The following is a 23,356-nucleotide window of genomic DNA, read 5'->3' as shown; positions in this document are numbered from 1 at the left end:
GTGGAATGAGCAGGAGACAAGAGTGTCCCTCTACCCCAGACCTTGCTTCAAAAAATAACAAGGTGATGCAGACTTTAAAGTTTTTGCAACAGGGCGAAACATGAGATCACTGCAGTAGCGGTTTAATGAAATGACCATGGAACCAGAGTGTGCCCATGCCCCTTCCTCGCTACAAAGTATACCCAGCACATGGATATACATATTTATTTTAAGAAAATATTTTTTAGGATAGACAATATAAGGGAGGATAGCTCAAGGGCAGTACAGTTGTCTTGGAAGCAAGACAACACACAACAACACAGGTTTGTATCCCGGTCTCGTGCTTGGAAACTGGCCTCTGGTATTAAGTGCGTTATAAAAGAACAATTATAAAAAAAATATTGATGCTGTCCAATTATTTGACTAGTATATCCACATGACAGTATATACACAAGTCTAATATGTATATGATTGTTTCATGGTCTTTGTCACAAAACTATGCAAGTCTAACACAAAAAAACCTCTTTGATTTTGAATCTTATTCAATGCTAAATGAAGTAATATATACCTTTCTTAATATCAAATTCTTAGTTTAACATTTTTTGAAATTTTAAATTGCTGTATTTTTTAAATAAATGTATGGACATGATCTAAGTGTGCGATATGGGAAAGACATTGAGGCCATTTTGTTATACATGTTGAAAATCTTACACTAATTATTTCGGTACTATATATTTTTCACATTTTATCTTATATTTCATTAAAAAAAGAGTGAACAGTGGTTTTGGTTCTTTTTTTCGTTAGTATGAAAAAGAACACTACATTTTAAATACGAAATTGGGTGCAGAGTGGACATGAGGTTGTGCATTTTAAAGACACAGGCATTTCAAAATGGGCCAATCATCCAACAAACGAGATAAAAGATTTTGTGTCATTTTACGACATACCTTTGGAAGTTGATTTAGATCATATAGTTTTGCGGCCACTATCCACTGCTTGTCAGGCGAGCAGAGTAACAGATCTATGCCATCATCCGTATACACTCTTTCACGTGAAATTTCATTTAAAGCAGGAACAGCAAGTGTGTACACGATACCTCCTGCAATGCCTGCCTTCAGTACAGAAAGAACATTGGGACGATGATCAGCAGAGCAAATCATAAACACATGATAAATGCGAAACATGTAATGCATATGGACTGGTCGAAGCTTGGTCAGAATGTTTATTCAACATTTATTTCTGCATAGAACAAGGACATGATTTTATCAAGAAAACACACCAGTCAAGTAATATTGAGCCCTTAAAGAGCATGTCATGGTTGCAAGTTAAACAAGTATTGGCAATGCCAAATGTTTGGGCTGTTGTGCAGGCATGGGAAAGGCGTGAGTCTCATACTTTAGTGTGCAGCTTCACGGCCACCCTGCAAGGCCACAAGAGCGATAGCTTCCGCGTACTTTTAACTCACCAAGAGTTTCACACAATCTTCCTGCCCCCTCACACTTTGTGGTGCAGTCTGTAGCTTTATAATAGGTTTTATTTTTTATTTATTGTATATTTAATGTGTGCAGCGCTAATACAAAATGGGCCACATCGAGGGACTCGGGTAAGGCTTATAAAAGTTACTCTAGCGTCCCTGGTCAGGCACCTATGCCACCCTGTCAACATGAGTGACAGCATCTCATTTCACCTGTAACCTTCCGCGCTGGCGGGACAGTTATGAAGCGCTGGGCAGGGTTCTGCCGTCAGTGACTGGAAAGCCCGCCCAGTATTTTCACAAACACTCTGTCCACCTTATGTTTCACTTTTGGGATATGTTTTACTATACTATTACATATAACATGTTATGATGAGTAAGGCAAAATCATGAGTAGCCGGTAGAGAAAGATGGGGAGTGAGGCAGAGAGGTCGATAGTGAGAAAATGAAGGAGAAACGGGGAGAGTAGAGAGCAGAACGTGAGATAGTGTAAGAGTAAGGAAGGAACGAAGGGTGAAACAAAACATATTGTAGATGTTATAATAGAGGGAGAGAACTCAACATGTGGGAGTGAGAGAGTGTGGGAATGTGGAGAAAGTAAGAAAGTGAGAGAGAGGAGTGGATGACAATTTAAGACCGTGAAAAAAGATATAAAGAGAGAGAAGTGGGAGAACGAAAAAGTGGCCGAGAGAGGAAGAGAGACTTAGTAGGAGAGTGCTGGGAAAGGGGAGAGAGTGAGCAAGAAGGAAAACCAGGAGAGTGAGATGGGAGAGAAAGGGATATGGATACACACACAAAGAGAGGAGGGATACATTCATGTGTGATGACAACCGGGGATGCCACATAACCAGGGCATCTTGATGTATCCTGTTTTCATGCAGTCACAGGTACAAAACACGTTTTACTTTTGGATATTTAGTGTGGCTATCCGCCACTGAAACTACTGCATTGGAGTAAACATAGTAGGGAGATGAGCTGTGAGTAGGGATACATAGCTTCTGGATGTCATTTGGTTTTGCTTGTGACCGACGGTTTGGGCAGAACCCAAGAAGTTTATTTTTTATAAAAATGTATTACAAATTATGCGTTTTAAAGAAAAAGATTTCGGTAACATTGAATGAAAACGAATAGCTGCATAAGTATCTCCTCAAGCTGTCCCACTGTGGCCCAAAAACCTGTCCCACTTTAACCAAAATAAAATGTCCCACTGTAGCATGTTGGGCCTACACTTCACCCTGTTCTACAGGCCAGTCCAAGCCTGAGTACCACAAATATAGCAGTGACATTGTAAGATTAAGCCTAGGCTTTAACTGCTCTAATATGGTAGAGACATACTTGTACAGTGCAGGCGTCCACATCTCATGTCATATGGCTAGCCCCGAAAACGGACGTATACTGCCCGAGCAACTAGATGTCGTGGAACCAGTAGATATATTGCTTTTACATTGAGTGTAGGCTATCTCCGGATCCGGTGGTAAGCTTCGTGGGAAGTTGTGCATTCATTTTACTTTCCTTCGCTATATAAATAGCAAAAGTATTGCTGCCGTATGTGTCAACTAGGCCCCATCAGAACCCTTTGTAATCAAAATTCCCTACCAAAGCCAGGGAATTACAGATAGGCATTAGGCAAGATTTGCTGTCGCTTTTGCTTCGTGCTGCTTTGCCTCTTTATTTCGCTAGGTAGGTGGACGTTGCATTAGTTTAAGTGTAACTGTGTACCCTGACCAGACGTTGCCATGTTCTTCTATGCCAGGTTTCGGCATCCTGTTGTGGAGGACTGGGAGCAGGACGGCCGGAGCACACCAACACCAAGCAGAAGCAGCTTGTTTTGCCTTGTAAGGAACCTCGAGATGACCGTAACTGCAGGCAAGCCAAGCTAAGTGCAAATGCTTACATTAACAGTAATTTGGTACTATGGGCCTTTACCCACTGCTCTTAATGCTATGTATGGTGACTCATTCTTATATGAAATGTATATCGTAACATATTTTTCTTAGTGTACTGAGCAACAATGCTATGTGATGCCACTTCCTGTTTTGTCAAGGAGTCAATGTTTGTGCTCCATCACTTCCTGTGATGTTACATGGGGGGGGGGGGGGCTAAATGACATCTTTTCCTGTGATGGCATCAGAGGTCAAGGGTCATGTGATGTCACTTCTGCTACCCCTGGCATTTTTGTGAAAGGACGTCCCTGCAAACGATACATGAAAACGTTTTAATTTACCTTCTATGCACCATTAACACCCATGTAACTTTTTTCCCAACATGCACAGGAGCTGCTCTGCTTTGCTTTTTCATGCATCTAAAAGCGCTTCCTGTTTGTGAATCATGACGCACTTTTTAAATTTGTGAATTTAGTGAATTTAAACACTATAAATATTTTGCCCCAATACCAGCACAAAATCCTTTTTCTTGGTTAGAGACTGCTTGTGTTTTATTTCTTTTTTTCATTCATTGATGGGCTTAAACAGAAACGAGCGGCAACTCTTCAAGATGCGCTAGAAGCAAACTGTGCTGATCATGCATAAGGTGTTTTCCAAGTTGAGGGCATGGATGTTGTAACAACTTAACACTTCTTAAGGCTTTACAGCTACAATGTTAGTTATGAAGTGATTTGGACACTTACCTCTGAATAAGTCTTGGGAGCAGTGTTTGAAACCCTCCCTACTCCAAATCCTTTTTGACTGGACCTTCTTTGATTTGAATTTTTATATCTGCCCTGAACCCTCTCATCAAGTCCACTCTTGATAGAGCTAAAGGGAATTCTACCTAACCCTCATTGATTCTCACGCCAACCATCCTCACCGGCTAAAAGGCACCCTAAACTCACTCCTCACTCCTCCTAAGTCTATGACTATCAACTACACTCTCAATGACCTAGCTGAATACCTCACTGAAGAGTCTTCTTCCTAGCCTTCCTCACACTCCCGCTCCTTATTTTAACACTCAGCCTACTCTACCATCATCCTCTACCTCCATCACCCACTTTAGTCACACCAATACTGACAAAGGGCTATGTCTACTGATGAAGGCTAACCCCTCTTGTGCCCGATCAGACCCTCTTGGTCCTCAGCTAGTCAAGCCTATTGCCCCTGTAGTGGCCTCTCACCTCGCTGAACTCTTCAACCGGTCTTTCGACTCTGCTTGCTTTCCCTCTCTTTTCAAAACGGTCACGGCCATCCCTCTCCTAAAAAAATCAAGGGGCTGACCCGAACCTACCGGCTAACTTTCACCCTATGTCTCTACTTCCACACTACTCTGAAGTACTTGAAAGGGTTGTGTTCAACCGTCTTACCAATTTCTTAGACATCCACAACCTTCGAGACCCCCTACAAGCAGGGTTCCACTCCTGTCACTCTACGGAAACTGCTCTGATGAATGTGTCCAACTTCACCGCCTCTGCTAAGCAATCAAACCTATCCTAATTCTCCTTGACCCGTCTGCTGCCTTTGACACTGTCGATCACTCTGTTTGCGATTAAGCCCTTTCCTGGATTTAATCCTACCTTGCACCTGGCTAATTCACGGTCTCCTGGAGCAACAAAACATCTAAACTAACTCCTCTAACGTTTGGTGCTCCACAAGGCTCGGTCTTGGGTCCGCTCCATTTTACACTCCCCACTTCCATTCTTGGGGCACTAACAGCCTCCTTTTGGTTCTCATACCAACTCTTCGCAGATGACTCCCAATCATCATCTTTTCCTAACTCTCCTCTGATGTTAAACGCTACCAAAACAGAGGTACTCGTTTTCCCTGCCAGAAGCTCTCTCTCATCTCTTCCTCTGTCTATCCAGTTTCCACCAGACACTCTCCCCTACTCTTCTTCAGCTAGAAACCTAGGCGCCATCGATGACCCTTCTCACATCATCTCTATTTCCATCTCCAAAACTGGAACAGCAGCTTGTCTCAACCGCCTTAAAAGTAGGAAAATCAGGCACCTCCTTCCTTTCAATGCTGCCAAGCATCTCTTAACCACTCTTGTCTTCTCCAAATTGGATTACTGTGCCAGAATCCTCTTTGGTCTCCCTAACTATGCCTTCAGTCCTCCCAACAAGATCATTACATTCGCTACCAGGACTCTCTTTGAACTCCCTCACTTCACACCTACTTCCTCGTAGCGTCACCAGGTTGGTTCGCCGATGATGCAAAACAGGGCCAGATTTCTTCTCCTGGTTCACAAATCTAGCCACAGTAAGGCACCACTATCTATCCTCCCTCTATCCAACTCTATAAGCCTTCTAGTAATCTCTGCTCTTCATCAGTGACTACCCTTGTGGCTCTTGCCCTCCCTGTGCTTCGTCTCACTTCTGCTCTTTCTCTCTTCTTGCTCCACTTGCATGGAATTCTCGTCACCCGAACATCCGAGAAACAGTCCACACTGATTTGTTCAAAACAAAACTAAAAGCATACCTCCTCACCTTCGAGTTACCCTCTTAACCTACCTCTCATCTGCCTTCTAGCTAACATTTTTCCCTCACCTCCAACCTGCCCCAGTCCATCACTTTCTTTCTTCATTCTAGCACTTCACCCATCATGATCACATCCCGAGCACAGCTGACCGTACTATTTACTAGCACTTAATGTCCAATGGTTGTTGTCCTTAATCTATTTATGCCCACTTATGTGTTGTCCCTGCAACTGTTCCATTTACTCGCCTCTACAACATGGTCAGAATGTCCCTCAAACTCACACCATTGTAAGAAGCTCACTGCTTTCCGTCAAATCCGAATTCTTATTTATTGTATGTTCTTTTGAGATCAAAAGAGCATTGTTCTTCATATATATATATATATATATATATATATATATATATATATATATATATATATATAAATATTTGGTTCGCTTTTATTTGCTCTTTGACTGTTTGGTGGCCGAGGGATTATGCTGTAGAGTGTGCCACATGCTTGATGAATGGAAATATTCCAGCATCATGATTTGCATCAGACCCTGCATGTCAGGGCGTAACCACCACCACAAAGGTGCTCTAGATGCACACCTTAGGCTCTGGCAGGTTTTGTGGCAGATAATAATGTACTCTAAGAAAAACTCTGTGCGTAAACATTAGATGCTATCAATATCTTCCCTGTACAGTTTTATCACTAAAGCAACAACTGTTTGCACTTGCAAAATTGTCTTTTATAATCAACCAGAAAAACCTTTAGAATGCTCTCACTCACTTGACTAGCATTTATGTATATTTATTTTCTTTTTAAGGAGTAAAAATAGTATGGTCGAACAATAAACAGTTCCAAAAGTTAGCAATAAAGTAGTGGAGTAGATACTCATCCTACTCTACTACTCTCATCTAAAACTACCTACAGCCAATCAGAAATGTGTTTAGCCATTGTGGCCCAGTAAAATTTTAAATTGTAGTTACAATCATAAGGTTATTTGGTTTAGAAAGCCAGGGGACAGCTGAGGTCATACCAACCCCTGAATAACTCTTTAGATGAAAAGGTTTAACAACTATCAAAAGTGCATGGTTTGTATGGGCAGTTGATTAAGAACAACCTAAAAGCAATCTGCGGCCATGGATACAAAATGTACAGGTAAATCATTTTAAATACCATTGCAAGGAGTTCTCACCCTTCCTCCATTTGATAGATCCACTTATCCTGATCAATGAAGTATTAGGGGTGGCACAGGCTATCTTTGGACACTTTGTCAAAAGTCAGTACCACAATAAAGTCAGGTTGAAAATGTGTAAAATGGTTTCTATATGTTCACTTGTGCATTAAATGAGGATGCTGTCAAAGACAATAGCTCTGACCTTACATATGTGTCAAAGTCAACACTGTCAGTCGAAAACTTCCAGGCACATATGGCTTGCCTTGGATTGAGAACACCATATAAAAAGGGGATAATATCTGAAATGTACTAAAGTACTCAATGATAAGTGCTTTGCACAGTTTGCAATTGTTACACATAAGATAATAAAAGTGACAATTACGTGAACTACAGACAGTAAATTGTGTCACAAACACATTTCCATAGACCATACACAGCAACAATTCTTTAGATGCTATGCTAGGTTTGATTGTAGAAAATGTTCAGATTCCTTATGCCCATAGATGTACTATCTTATGGGGCTTCTTATGGCTCAGTTCATGGCTACATTCTCTTTAAACGTAATAATTGTCCTCTAGCTTCTGTGGTTTCTGATCATGGCTTTGATGCACATTTTTATGTGGATGACACCCAAATCTTTCTTTTCCTTATTTTAATGGCACTATTCATCACCCCCATCTGCTTGCCTTATAGCTGTTAAATCATGGATGTCCTCATTTGCTATGCCTCGACCACAAGAAGACGGAAATTGTTTTCTTTCCTGCATCCTCTTCAATTAGGTAAGCTCCTTCTATCCCGTTTCTTCAACCTTCAATAAGGCCTTGTTCTCGCAACCTAGGATTTATTTTGGACTGCTCTTTTAGTTTATAGACTCACATTTCTACTGTAGTACAATCTTGTCATTCATCTTTTTAATATCAAGATAAATTCTCATCTTCTAAGTTTTCTTCTACCAAAGTATTACTAAAAACGGTTGTAACTTTTGCTGTTCTTTGTATCTTGGCCTTCCTAGTTTTTCCTTTTCCACTCTTAGCTATGTTCTTCATTCAAGGGTTAAGTTGCGTTTTGGTTTTCAATTCCCTTAAAATATTTCTTCCTATCTGACCCAATTGTGTTGGCTTCACATTAAATTTAGATTTTTCATTTTTTTCATCTGTTTTTTTAGTGTATTCACCCCTTGCGACCTATTTGTGTTCCTTGGTGTATATGTGCCATCTCAAAGGGTTGTTCGATCTGCATCTCAGTTTTGTCTATCCATTGCGTGGATGGCAACACATGGCCTCTCTCTGAACGACGAGAAGAATGTGCTCCTTCATGTTGGACCTTCAACGGTACTAATGGGCTCATACCCCATGTAAAAGGGACTGGATCAACATGGCTCTGAATATATGCATCATCGAAAGAATAACTGCGGGGCTCCATGGGAGGGCAGTGCCGCATGAGAGGACATGGGGGGAATTTATGAATAATACTTGGGGGGAAGTTATTAATTAATATTTGAAAATTGAAACATAGGGAATGCCGTGCACAAAGGTTGATTGAAAGAAGATTATCTTTTTCCTATACTTTTTTTTTGCTTGACGTCTGGCTGTATAATAATTTTTATGATCTGTTTTACATTTGCTGTTTTTGTCCTGTATTTAAATATGTACAGCTCCTTAGATAAATGTGCTATATAAATGCTATAAAAAAGAAATAAATGCAGCTCACACTCCTGCCCTGCTTCTGTTGCTTGGGTTGGTGGCTGAAAGATGCGTTATTTAAAAAAAGATCAGAGATTTATTTTCAGGCTAACATGCGCCTCTAACACTTTGGCCTGAAATAAATCCCCTTTTACCATTTTAGGTGAATCAGCTAATGGCCATCTCCTGTGGCCAGGGGTTGTGATGTAGTGCCAGGGGTAGCAGCTGCTACCCCTGCTAGCCCCCAAATGATATGCATAGCCTGCTTCACCTAAAGGACAGCATTTTGAGATTATGCAACAGTTATTTGTTGTCTATTGTAAATTGTGAGCCACTTCACCTGCGCTTCTTTACCTTCAATGCCTAAAATCATGTGCACCAACCTAATGGTACATGTTGGCACTTGGTTTTCTGTAACAAAATCTAAAAAGACCTGCTACCTCTCAGAATTTCCCTCCGTCTGCCATCTACTTGCCACCAGTAGGAAAGTGCGCACACAGACGACAAGATTGAAACCATTCGAGCAAGCATTTTACAGTACCCTATACTGTAGGATTGCCCATCATATACATGCCATCCTTATGTAGGGGCTATATTTCAGAGTTATGCCTTCTCTCTCCTTTTGCCTGGAAAAATCTCTCACCCTCCGCCCTGGAGGCTTGCATTTACACCTAATCGCGGCTCCACGTCGTGTAGCACTCACCAAACCATGCACTTCATCTCTGGCTCACACATGAGCTTGCACACTTCAGCACGTACCCCTTCTTCCCTCTTCTTTGCTGCACTTGCACATTTTGAATACCCGCAAGGCATAGTATGTTCCTCCTTTTTCCCTCCACTGCTTTTAATATTTCTTTGTGTTTTTTTTAACGTGTTTCACTCCCTTGTTCCCTCCCATTGCCCTGTGGGCGCTTTGAAACAGTATTTTACTTGCTGTATAAGCCGGCAAACAAGCGAACAATAAAATAAATAAAAATAATGCAACTCATCAAGCACATTTAATTGTCCCGACTTCATTCTCAACATCTTTTAACATTTGTTTGCAGGTTTCTGAATACTAGCATTCCCTTTTTTTGCTGTACTTTTAGAGGCTTGTGGAAGATACTGGACTCCTTGATTAAGCAAGACACCAAGCAAACTGGCAGGCTGCAATATGAGTTAGGCTTTACAGTTGCTGTTGCGATATCAAGTGTTTACATTGTACACAGACTATCCTCTATTTACCCACGTGATCCATTCCATGCCAATCTGTAGGCACTTATTCAGTCCAGGTTTTTGATTTCCTAACAATAAAAGACATACTATGACAACATTTTGTGTGTTGGGTTGATTTACGGTGGCAAGCATCACGTGGCCAGAGAGATAGAGTGTGACTGGTGAAAAGAGGTATGATGAATTTACCAGGACCTCCGTAATTACAATTGACCTCTATAAAGTGGGATAACTGGAATGATGTTTTTCTGCACTACATACATGAAGTGTATGGTGCAACATTTGCAGTGGATAGAAAGGACGCTCTGCTGTACCACTGTCTAGGCCATAAGGTTCAAACTGTGTTTAAAAGATTGCAGGAATTGTCGGAGGCAGAATGTCGGGAGTTGAATGCATTTGAGGTGAGCATAAAAAAAAGTTTAATAAACACTACATAGTGAAGAAGAATAAGATTTTAGCACTGCATCGCCTTGCCACCAGGGAACAAAATGTGAATGAACCAGTAGAAGAATTTGCTACAGCTCTCACGGGGTTGGTAGGAAAATGTGGGTTTGAACACTGTAGAGAGGAGCATTTATGAGATCAACTGATGATCAAGTGCAAATAATCAAAATATTAGAGAGGCCTTGTGGAGAGAAGGTGACATAACCTTGGAGAAATCAATTCAAGTTGCAAAGATTGTGGAACACATGGAAACATGTATAAGGGAATTGGACGGAGATAGGCACCCTGTACCATATATTACTGTGAATGCTGTGGGATGTGGAGAAAAGTCTAAGGGTGTGACGAAGGGAACAAAATAGGTGCCTAAACCGGTAGTAAAGAAGGAATATGATCAGAAGCCGAGGCAGGAAGGAAGAGAAACCTTTAGTAAGAGTGCTGATCATTTTACAAGCAATTAAGGAAAGCTTTGCCTCTGTCGAGACTGTGGTAGGAAAGGGCACATTGCGAGGAGCTGCAATCATTTGTCAAATGGAACTCACACAAACCATGAAGTAACGTCATCAGTGGGTGGACGAGGAGAAAGATCGAGAGATGAAGAGGAAGAAGTGGTGAATGCTGTTGACTCCCATCCAAGACGGGCAAAACTACATTCTATAATCAGCGTAAATGGAGATGGGGTCAAGATGTATGGCAGTGGGGGTGACTACACGTCGTTGAGTGCAGATGCATGGAAAGAGAAGGTGGACTGTTGTGTATTGCAGGAGAGCAGTGTGGCTGCGCACGAATATGGGAGAAGCGCCTATAGAGATATTGGAATTTGAGGCAGCCTTGGGGTTCAAGTCTAACATCACAAAGGGGTGTGTGCAAGTCACCAGAAGAGGGAGAACCTGTTGTCATGGGATGTAAAAGCAGATCTCAGCATAAAATTGGATCCTGGACATCCAAATCAAGTTTGTTCTTTGGAAGGTGTACCTAAGGAGAGAGACGTAGATCAGGATATTAGGCAGTGGTATCCTGAGGGAGGTGTTCGCTGAGATCCCAGGATATCTGAAAGGGTTTGTGCATAGGATTACATTGAAAAGTGATGTGGTGCCGATGGAGCGGAGGCGAGATTGGTGCCATTGGCATTGAGGAGTGAGATAAAGGAGGAGGCGCGATGACGAATCAGAGAAGGAATAATAGAAGAGGCAGAAGCTGTGAATGGGGCGAGTCATGTTGTGGTAGTAGAGAAGAGTAGTGGAGCAGTGAGGTTGTGTGTAGATTTGAGGGCATTGAACAAGAATGTGGCACCAGATAGGTTTCCATTGCCGCCTAGGATTAACAATTTGATTTCTGGAGCGGCAGCGGCAGGTCTGTTTTCAATATTGGATCTAAAATCAACTTATTATCAAGTTAAGTTACATGCTAGTTCGGTGGCTTTGATGACGTTTGTGACTGTTTGGGTTGTACAGGTACAAGAGAATGCTGTTCAGATTTATTTCAGCTACAAGTGTATTTCAAAGGGTGACAAATAAGTTGTTGGGAGGATTGGAAGGAGTGCACTGCTATCAAGATGATCATTTGGTGTGAGGGAAGGATGTGGTAGAACATACCAAGTGGTTGAAGGAGATGTTGAGGGTTGTTTGTGGGGCAGGTTTGACTATGTCACTTTAGAAGGGCAAGTTGCAGAGGAAAAAGGTAGACTATCTGGGGTATGAATTGTCGGAAGAAGGGGTTAGACCCAAGTTTGATACAGTGGCGGCAGTAAAGAAAATGAAGTCTCCATCGAACAAAGGGGAGGTGTTGTCATTCCTGGAAATGGTTGAGTATTACGAACATTTTTGAAGAATTTAGCTGACATGTGAAGGCGCATGAGGAATTTGATAAGCAAGAATGTGAAGTTTGTTTGGGATGATCGTTGTCAGTAAGAACCTGCACTGATGCAGCGTAATTTAATAGAGGCTCCTGTGTTGCGTGGATTTGATAATAGAGCGAAGGGGTATTTGTTCACTCATGCTAGTCAGAATGGAGTGGGTTGTGTTTTGATGTAACCGGGTGCTGGAGAAATGAATACGGTGGCATTTGCCTCACGTACATTGAGGGATGCAGAGAAGAGGTATTCAGCGGGAGCACGTGTGTGGTGAATTGAGAAGTCCAAGTCGTTTATCTGGGATCGGTCATTCAAGAAAGTAACCGATCACAAGCCATTGGTGGCAATATTTAACAAGAGGGGTCTTGATGGTGTGTCAAGGAGGAATGTTTGTTGGATTAAGAATATGGCGGGTTGGATTACAAGATTGAGCACATTGATGGTAAGAAGAATGTGGGGGTTGATGCTCCGTAGAGAAGAACGGATGGTAAGTGGGATTCTGAAGTGGGGGAGGAGTGTGTGAGTGAAGATGAACATGGGGAGGATTTCTTGTGAATACCTTGAAGGTTCAAGAAGGAACCTTGATGGAGTGTTGTGACTAGGTGGAGATTTATCATGAGGTGGTCGAGTGGCCAAGAGTTGATATGAGCGAGGAATGAGTTGGGCATGGAGGAGAGGTTATTGGTGTGGGGACAGAGTTGTGGTTCAGAAGAAATGAATGAGAAGATAATGTAAATTGCACATGAAGGTTAGAGTCATTGATCAGGGAGGATTATAGGTGGTGTGGTACGGATGAATAGAGAAGATGTTTAGGGTTTGTGAGGAGTGTGGGGTGGATGATAAGATGTTCCGATGTGTGTTCTGCAGGTGCCTGTTGTGGTTTGGGATGTTGTGGCAGTGGGTATTATGCGGGCCGTTGGCAATGAGAGTAGCCCAAGAAAATTATGTTGTGGTGTTGGTGGCCTGATGTCGTGATCTTGGCGATCCGCCTTGATGGTCGTGCAGCTATAAACTACCTCCGTCCCCAAGTACCGCTCGAGCAGAAAAAAAATATACTGCCCTAGCAATCTTTGAGGCCACAGGTGATGAGTGGCGTCGTCAGATACCGGGAACACCGGAAGGACCCCCGAGTGCTGTAATGCAAAGGTTAGGATCAGGTACGCTTTGAACAAGAATGGCAGTGCAAGCAGACAAGGAAAAATGACAAAGCTTACCCTGGGGATGATAGAACCGGTGGGAAACCTGAATAGACAACAAGGGAAGACCAACAGCAGGCTGGGATGTGCTGCAGTTCCTCCAACTCACACCTGCAGCCAGAGCGTGACCAGAGAGCAAGTCAATCCAAGGTCCAGGTGGTTATTAGCTCGCCAAGACAGAAGGGTAATCCAGAGCAATTCCAGGGCCAGAAAGGGGGGTCAAGAGTTCCAAGGGTCCAGAAGCTACGGCGAATCCAAAGGGAAATCCAAGACAAGTCCAAATAACGTTCCGTGGTCGAGTTCCAAACTGTAGCTAGATGCAAAAGGGTAATGCCGAACAGGTCTCAGGTAGAAACAGCTGTGAAGCGCTGAGTGTTTCCTCTCGGCTCCTTTTGAAGGGAAGCTAGATCACGTGACAGGGCACGTGACCGCACAGGAGCGTCACGTGAGGCCGGACGCCATCAGTGATTGGTGTTTGTCCAACGTGGAAGCCGGCGTCGGCTGCAGACGAAGAACCCGTGACTAGTCACGTGATCGTCTGAGCGAGACGCGATCGGGTTCTCCCGTGCGTGGGAGCTGGAGCCGACGACCCCAGAGCCGTCGGGCATGGATGAGACGCCAGGGCAAGCGCCAACACGGAAACGGGCGGAAGGAGGTGGTTCTGACCCCTCTGACATCCCGCCTGCCGTGTCTTCCCTGTTGGTGTGGGTGGTGGGTATGGGAACGGATGGTGCCGGGTAAGTGTCGGGAGGAGGGCACGATTGAGGACGTGACACCTGAGGTGTGTGATTAGAGAAATCAGTACAAAGAAGATAGTTCAGTTACTGGTGGCCATTATTCAGAAGAGAGAGGTTTCCAAAAAGGATCATTACTGATAATGGTTTGCAGTTGGTGAGTAGGGAGTTTGAGAAGTTTTGTGAAGAAAATGGAATTGAGCATGCTACGACTGCCTTTTACATCCAAAAGGTAATGCAGTGGTAGAGAGTTTCAATAGAACCATAATGGATGCAGTGAGAATTGAAGTTGTCACAGTAGGGGATTGGGTACGTGCGGTTATGGAAAGAGCATTCCAATATAGGCTTGTACCGCGTGACACAACTGGGGTGTCTCCGTTTCAGACTTTAAGAAGGAGGAAACCCAACCCAATAGCAGGTTGTGTCCTGGATGGTTGAATAGGGCAATGACACAGAGATGAGAAGGAGAGTTGAAAGGAGAGGGGTGCTGGCGTAGGAGAGGACGATTAGCTTAACTTTGTGAAGGGTGTTCCCATGGGTGCAGGAACTGTGGTTAGGGTAAGATTAGAATGGAGAGTGGCGAAGGGTATGTCAAGGTTTTCAAGGGCTATGGTGGCGAAAGAGGATTTGGGGAATGTATTTAGGTTGGTGAATGGAGAAGTGTGGAGTAAAGAAAAGGTAGGAATGTTCCAGTGGGACAAGGGAAGAGATTGCGATGTTGACTAAAATGAGAAAGGGAAGGAGTTGTGTTACATCTTGTGTTCATAATATATTACTCTATATATTTGGGAGGATGGCAGCTAGAAGGAATGTAGTGAGGTGTAAGGATTCCAAGGTTGAGTGCAGCTCTTTGGAAGCAAAATGTTTGGTTTTGCAAGAGGAGGGTTGAAGGAGGTGGAGAGATGGGAGACCGAGAGCTGGGGCTGCTGTAACGTTGCACATTAAATAAACCTGTTTGAAGCCATTATGTACCCTTTGTAAGTTTACAGGGCAAACTGCCACTGAAATGAAAGAAGAGGGGAATAAAGTGGAAGCATCGACAGTGGACAGTGGGCCATGCTTGGTTGGTTGTAAAGGGGCAACATGGAAAATGGCCACAGCCAGAAACGATGGGTAGTGTTTTTTTTTGTTATTTTTGTTTAGTAGTGAGGGGTGTTTCTGCACCACAACCGTTTTGTGTGGATGCATTTCATCATCATATTTTTCAAAAAACAGATAGATTTACGCCAAATTTGTGAAAGTGTATTAAAGTTACTATGTTTGATGTATGTGTAATATATTTAATGCTTCATGAACAACACACTGCATTGCAACCTTCAATACCGGCATTTGTAGTGTTGCTGCCTTTAACTTTTTAAAGGCAAGTTGGTTGAATGTAACTTTTTGGGAATTTGTTTCCACTAATTTCCAATGTTTTTTAAAAGTTCAACAGTTACCCATTCGCTGCCGTTTCTATTAATTGTTTGCCTATAATGTTTCTGAATGATTCCAACCTGATTATATAGCAAGAGGATTTCAGAGTCTTACTTCATATTTTAGGGTTTTCTGAAGAATGTTTTATACTGAAGTTCAAAGAAGAGAAACAGATCATGTAGAGCTGTTCCCTGTGGATTACTGTTATATAGTACTTGGGATAAATGTAGAAGCCTCTGGTGTAAGATAGAATGTTATGTGTGAGTGAGGGAATGCTTGTAGTAAAGGTTCTAATCTAGGGCAGTTGGAGAGCCCCTGCCTGGGTGATGGGAGCCAGTGGTGTTCGTACTGAGCTATCGATATGCAACTTACATATCCTTAATAAAGTAACTGCTGGAACCTACCCGAGAACCTGAGGATCCTACATTATTACAATTATATAGAGACATGTAATTTTTAATATTTTCACAAAATATGGTTCTAAGCACAATGGAAAGCGTGAAGGACAATATGTTATTAACCTATACACTGAGATAAGATGGCTATACAGTGGCCCTGATGCATTTGTTTGTTGGATGTAAGGACTACAAAGTATTCAGTACCATTGTATTGAACAAATGTAAATGAAATAATGGTTATTGACCCGATGATTATTGTCTGTTTAAAATGTTAAGCATGTTGTACATGTGGAATTAGTAGCTGTATATGCATGTCCTGCACCAACTGAAATCAATTGCTACTGAACAAATACATTAAATAAATGTCTTTTACACTCAGTACAAAAAGGCCTAGCCAGCAGATTCCTCATCTCGAGGTAGAACCCTGAATGTACAGGTTGTAATTCCAGACTAGACACTGGGCCAAACTTCATGGTATAAAAACAAGGTAAAGCTCATACTTTATAACTTTTGAAAAAAGTATCCCAGACCACGTCAGTAAAAGAGATGATCTCAGGCATTATAAGATGTGAATCTGACAGAGCATCACTGAAGGGCACAAATAGCTAGATCTATTTATTTATTTTATTGGACATTTGTAGGGCACTTATACATGAAGTAAATTGGGTTTCAAAGCGCCCACAGGGTAAGGGAACAAGGGAAACAGCAAGACAATGGTAAATGCGAAATGCAGAAATGAAAAAGGCGGTCCAACTAGGCCTTATGAACATTTGGATTGTGTAAGTGCAGAGAGAGAGAGAGAGAGAGAGAGAGAGAGAGAGAGAGAGAGAGAAGGTACAGGGGAGGAGCGTAAGTGCTGGGGATCCACAGAGGGGTGATGTGCTAGGGAGACGATAGCAAGGCAACCGGTAAGTGGTGGAGTCGGTTATGAGGCAAGCCAGTAAGTGCCAGGCAGTGACCACAAGACGAAGAGGGGTCACCAGACCATACAGTAAGTGCAGACCTGTGCGGCGTGAGGCAGCACAGGTGAAGGGGTGCCCGAAGGCAAGTGCAGTGGGAGGGCGTATGCTGCGTGGCAATCGGATAGAAGGCCAGGACCCAGCAGGACACAAGGACCCAGGCCACCAATCACAGCTACTGAGGGGGTTTAGCAAGGGATGGAGAGATGGAAGAAGGAGGAGAAGAGGAAGGTCTTGGGGTGTTTGCAGAATTTGAGGAGATCCGGCACAAGACAGAGAGGGAGGTTGTTCCAGAGGAGGGAGCCAACTGAGGAAAGAAAAGGGCCGCCCGCTCTCTGCTTAGAGAAGTGCTTGACAAGCAGAGAGTTGGAGCCAGAGGATCATAGGGATCTGGAAGGAGAGTATTTGGTGAGAGCAAGTTTCAGATAGCATGGTCCCCGTCCCCAGAAAGCTTTGTGGATGATGCAGTGGGGGATCAGAAATTGATCCTTGCAGCAACCGCGGGCCAGTGGAGAGATTTAAGAGCTGGAGAGACTTGGTCCCTGGGCACAAGGCCAAGGATAAGTCTTGCAGCCCTATTCTGGATTAGCTGGAGGGGGGCGGATAGAGGAAGAGGGTAGATTGAGGAAGGGGTTGTTGCAGTAGTCCAGCCTGGAGGGTACCAGAGCTCTGGAGACATTGAGCCTCTAGGGGAAAGTGAGGAAAGGGAGGATGCCTTTGAGGAGGTAGAGTTGGAAGTGGGCCTTCTTGGCAAGGTCCAAGATGTGATAAGTGAAGGAGAGAGGGGAGTCGAAGATAGCTCCCATGGGTCCTGTCTCAGAGGATGGTAGAGGAAGGGAGCCCATCGAGGGTGGCCAGAGTGAGGGGAGAAAAGGAGTCCCAATAGGAATAATCTCAGTGTTGCTGAAATTGAGACAGAGGTCGTTGGAGGTACACCAAGACTGGATAGCAGACAGGCAGTTAGGAATGGTAGAGAAGGTCGGAAGCGATACAGAGGGTGTTCAATTGAGTTACAATACAAAATACTTTACAAATGGCAATCCACTCCATACCGACTACATACTTTCTGTTCAGCCAGGATGATAAATGCTGGAGGGAATGTGACATGGTGGTAACTCGCATATGGTGGAGCTGTGGACCTGTGCCAATTTTCAAGACTTCTTGCTGGAGACTATGTCCTCTATCATCAAGATTTCAGGTCATTCCTTTCTGGAGCCCCTTCTGTATGCTTTGATGCGAGTGGCTCAAAATTATGAATATCCTGTAGGAGGTAATGATAGCAGGAACCTAACATTGTTACTTTCAGCTGTAAAATGGGGCATTGTAACCACAAAACGGTTGTGGTTAAAGAAACTGTGGCAATTAATAGTCCTAGGAAAATGTACTTGTGCCATCATGGGTCATACTAAATAAGGTTATGGCTGTGAGCTTATATAGCAATGGACTATACCATCATCATCTGTCCAATTATACTAAAAGCACTTAAACCGTTAAGTCTGTAAAATACACTCAGATGTTTGAGTGAATGTTCCTGTACCAGGGAGGGGAAGCTGCTGGGGACAGCATCTTAAAACATAGGCTATTGATTAATGCCTTTCTTTTGATTCTCTTTAAATAAACAGTTGGAAACAAAGGTTCGGTAGATGTGAGCTTCTTTCTGGAAGGTCCAGCATGCCTAATCATTGCAACACATAACTGACCATAACTTGCAAATTGTGCGAGTAACAGGACATATGTTGGCAGTGCCTACCTGCCTACCCCCTAGAAAAGCAAAATCCTTGCTTCGCCAATACATATTCTTTATTTTCAACTGTTCTTTTGGAGAACACCTTTAAGCTTGAACACCCATTTCTGAATTAAAGTTATGTGTTTTGTGTCACAGGCAATATGCGGTAGCTGTTCCTCATCGGTAGCAGCTCACCCATCCATTATCATCATCATCAATCACTTTATTTCGATAAAATGAATTTACCATAAATGCTAAACATATACATTATACAATCAAATACAATCAAAGAATGGAAAAATACACATGTTACACAGACAGCATACAAGATCAGGTAAGAACTTTGTAACAGTACCTCTAAAAGCAAGTAAAACCCATGTCGAACAATAGTGCTTCAGTGCGTGCATTCAATATATTTTACATGTACCTTGGTAAATGAAACATCTAGTAAAGGGGGTGATTATAGGACCAGACCGAATCGTGCTTCATTAGCCCTACAGTAATCATAAGAAATTTAGGGGCACCATGGAGCACAAAATTATGTTTTTATGGGAGAAGATTGCTCATCTTTACTCTACTGAACCAGGCGCTGAATCAAAAACCAACCCACAGTGAACGTGGCCAAAGAAACCGTAGCGCTTAAACAAAGTGCAAGTGCTCCATTCACTGTTGAGACATGGAGTTGGATAAAAATGTGCCTTAATGACATGTTTTGAATATCCTCATACATAGGACAAAGAAACAGGGAGTGAATTCGATCTTCCCTCTCCCCTGAGCAAAAAGGACAATCAGGGCTCACACTTGCATTCCAATTAGATTTTGTCGATGCTGAAGGTAGAATGTCAAAGCAAGCTTTAAGGACAAGAGAACGCATTAACTTGGGACTCATAGTATTGAGATAGCCTTTGTAACCCTGGACCTGTTTAAGAGCCCAGTAGTTATTGAACTGCAGTAACGTAGCCGCTCTCTCTTCTATCCCCTTTGTTCTTTCCCCCTTGATGGCATGCAGAATCTTAGATTTTTAGGATGTGTTAATGGTCGTAGGATTAGTCCAGAGCTCCTCTAGGTTCAATAGGATGAGCTCAGACTTTCCATGCCGCACCCAAGGGCGTGATAATCCCCCCTCCTGGCCAATTACATCGTTTAGGGCTGCCCAGTATTATAAGAGGTTTTCGTATTTCCACAACCTGATCCAGTACAACAGTGGCTTTACTCTTCATATTTGTCTAATGGGTTGGAGATCTAATTCCAGAAGGATCTGGAGAGCCGGGGCACTTGATGGGATCCCTAAAACGTTTTGTTAAACACAGTTCGCTCCCACAGATAGATGTGCAAGATAACCACCTAGCCAAATCTATATGTTTTGCGCAACAACAGACTCCTGGTTCCTGAAGGACTCCTTCTCATTTATACAAACAATGTATGGACCCATTCAATAGGAAATGCTGGGCTGTATCCTAAAGAACATAAAGCAATGACATTATATAGTCACCTAAATAGTGTGCGGTATGTGACTAAGTGACCTCATTGTCATTGCCAAAAGGACATCGAGATACCATTACCTTGTTCTCAAAACTAGGGCTATACCCACACCAAGTCACAGAGCTCATAGCAAATAACTATGACTCCCAGAACTCCCCCAACCACTTTCTTGTCAAAGGGAAAATTCAGAACACCCCCCTTTGGCAGAGAGAACACCTGGACTGCATCCAAAAGGGTCGAATTGGATCTGGAGTGCGGAAGACCATGGGAAACTAACTAGGCCGCCAACGTTAAAGAAAGACACTAGGGAACAGATCTCCAACCCAGACTACCAGTTCTCTGTCAATAGACATGGACCTCCCATAATGCCCTTCTTCTCTAAAAGAAAAACCAGGATCAGACTAAGCTAACTGATTTATATTCCCCGTCGTCAGGCTGGGAATCCTCAGTAAGTTATATAGACATTTTCCATAGGAGAAAAATTTCGACACTTTTGTGTCCTATCTACGTCATTTTGGGCCGCGCACGCCGGCGCCACTAGGACGTAGGGGTATATATAGCTCCGCCCCCGCGGCTCCCTCAGATTTCAGCCCCCAAAGTAGTATGGGGGGGATCTCTGGTTTGCATGCTCAGGGGAGGCCGGCGGGCGCATGTGAATCCATGAAAGATACCAATGCTGGAGAAATTGAGTTACAGGCAAGAAACTATTCCCTTCTCCAGCATTGGATTTTTCATGGATTCACATGCTTAGAATAGATTCCTAGCAGTATCCCCCAACATTGGAGGCGTGTATGCAAACCAACATCACAACAAGCACAGTGCCCACTTAGTATGGCAACACATTACATTATAGCATGTTCACTGTACAAGCACAGTGCCCACTTACTATGGCAACAAATTACATTATAGCATGTTCACTGTAAAAGACATGACACTTTAAAGCATAGTTGCCGAAGGATGCAACCCCACTTGGGGCTTACCTTATTGGAACAGGTGACGTAGTACTGCCCGCCCCATCTGTGTATCTTCCGCATGTTGCTGTGCGAGACAGTAATGTCGGGTAAACGTATGTGGTACCGACCAGGAAGCCGCCTGGCAGATATCCCCCAGCGGAATTCCGGACCACAAAGCCGTCGAGGACGATGTAGATCTCGTCGAATGGGCCCTTGGACGCTTTTCTAGCGGCTTTCCGGCCTTGGAATGACAATAAGAAATGGCAGAAGACACCCATCTGGATAGTCCTCGTTTTGAAATCGCTTTACCCCTAGCCGCAGGACCATAAGCTACGAAGAGTTGTCTTGTGTCTCTGAAGCTTTGAGTGCGATGGAGATAACATTTCAAAGCTCTTTTCACGTCCAATGTATGGAGAGTCTTCTCTGCCACTGAAGACGGTGTTGGAAAGAATGTAGGCAACACTATAGCAGCGTGTTTATGGAACATGGAAGGTACTTTAGGTATGAAATGCGGGTTAGTGGCCAGCACGACTTTATTAATGAAAAACCGCAAATACGGAGGGTCGATCACTAGAGCTTGTATTTCCGACAGGGGACGAGCAGAAGTAATGGCCACCAGGAAAGCCAATTTCCAAGACAAAAATTTTAATGATGTCGATGACATTGGTTCAAAGGAGGGTTTCATCAGGGCTGCCAGGACCAGGTTCAGACTCCAGATCGGAGGAAACTTCTTCTTGGGAGGAAAGGTTCAAAACAACCCTTTAAGGAAGTGTTTAACTAGGCGGTCACTGAACAGTGGAGTGGAATGTCTCTTCCGTGTAAATCTCGATATGGCAGCTAGATGCACCTTTATGGATGAAACAGATAACCCGTTATTTGCCAGGAGCAACAAGTATGGTAGGAGTTGTTCCGGTGTGATCGCCTGCGGGACCAGACCTGGTTGACCTGCGCACCATATGCAGAACCTTTTCCATTTGTATGTGTATGAAGTGTTCGTGGAAGGTGCCCTTGCGGCTTGCGAAATACGACGGCAATCCGCTGGAATCGCTAACGCGCCAAACTCGGCAAAATCAGGAGCCAGGCCGTCAGACTGAGGTTGTCCGGGTCGTGATGCCAAATGGTCCCTTTCTCCTGAGACAGAAGGTTGGGGATCTTCTGGAACCTCATTGGTTCTGCCGCTGAGAGGTGAAGTAGATCGGAGAACCACACTTGTCTGGCCCAATACGGGGCCACCAGGATCACCCGACAAGGATATCTGTGGATCCATTGCAAAGCCCGACGGATGAGAGGCAATGGGGGCGAAGGCATACAGAAACTTGCCCGTCCACGGGAAGGAGAACGCATGCCCTAGCGAGTCTTGTTGTGGCCACCTGCTCGCGTATTGGGAGCATTTCTTGTTGTCTCTCGTCGCAAAGAGATCGAGGGCCGGATGACCCCATTCCGTGAAGACACAGTGCAGTTGCTGATCGTTCAGTTCCCATTCGTGTAGACAATTCATCTCTCTGCTGAGAGCGTCTGCTTGCACATTTTTCACTCCTGGTAAGTGGAACGCCAACAGATGTATGTCGTGTTATAGGGCCCAATGCCAGATCTCCTGGGCTTCCGTCGACAGGGTCCTGGAGCGAGTTCCTGCTTCCGTAGATAAAACATGGTTGTCGTGTTGTCTGTCATGATTCTCACCACTGAGCCCTTTATCTGTGACAGAAAGGATTTTAGGTCCCAACGCACCGCCCTCAACTCTAGCAGGTTGATGTGGAGGGAGGACTCTTCCGATGACCAACGACCCTTAACCTGTAAGGAGTCCAGATGCACTCCCCACCCAGTTAGAGAAGCATCCGTGACCACTGTCTTCTGGAACGCAGGCTCCAGTAAGGGCATTCCCTTCGTCCGGTGTATGGAGATTCTCCACCATTGAAGCGCCTGCACGAGCTGGTCGTTGATGGTCAACTTGTCCGACCAGCGTCCTCGACTCTGTGCCCATCGATCCGCCAAGAATTCCTGAAGAGGCCTCATGAAGAGGCGACAGTTGTCTATCAAGTGTATGCAGGACGACATGGTCCCCAGCAGGGACATGTACCTTCGTACTGACACTCTGGTGTCGACCATTCCGATGCCTTTTGTTGCAGTCTATGAATCCTTTCGAGGGATGTCTTCACCAGTTCCGACTGTGTGTGGAACTCTGCCCCCAAAAAGACCAAGGTCCTTGAAGGCTTTAACGAGGACTTGTCGAACTGCGAAGCCCAAACATTGCAGGAGGGACAGGGTGGCATCTAGGCTTTCTTGTG

The 23,356-nt window shown here is 43.8% G+C and overlaps 1 protein-coding gene across 1 annotated transcript in view; it reads right to left on the bottom strand.

The window, feature by feature from the left end:
* The window catches only part of FBXW12 (F-box and WD repeat domain containing 12), a 549,693-nt gene that overhangs the window by 262,434 nt on the left and 263,903 nt on the right, over positions 1–23,356 (bottom strand). The window contains exon 6 of the mRNA XM_069643567.1: positions 927–1,091. Coding sequence (XP_069499668.1) covers positions 927–1,091 — 165 coding nt within the window. The remainder of the gene's footprint in view (positions 1–926; positions 1,092–23,356) is intronic.

The sequence above is a fragment of the Ambystoma mexicanum genome, chromosome 2p, assembly GCF_040938575.1.
Source record: "Ambystoma mexicanum isolate Mex_15411 chromosome 2p, UKY_AmexF1_1, whole genome shotgun sequence".
NCBI classification, from domain to species: Eukaryota; Metazoa; Chordata; class Amphibia; order Caudata; family Ambystomatidae; genus Ambystoma; species Ambystoma mexicanum.
The sequence above is the reverse complement of the archived record's forward strand: the minus strand, read 5'-3'. Positions and strand labels throughout refer to the sequence as shown.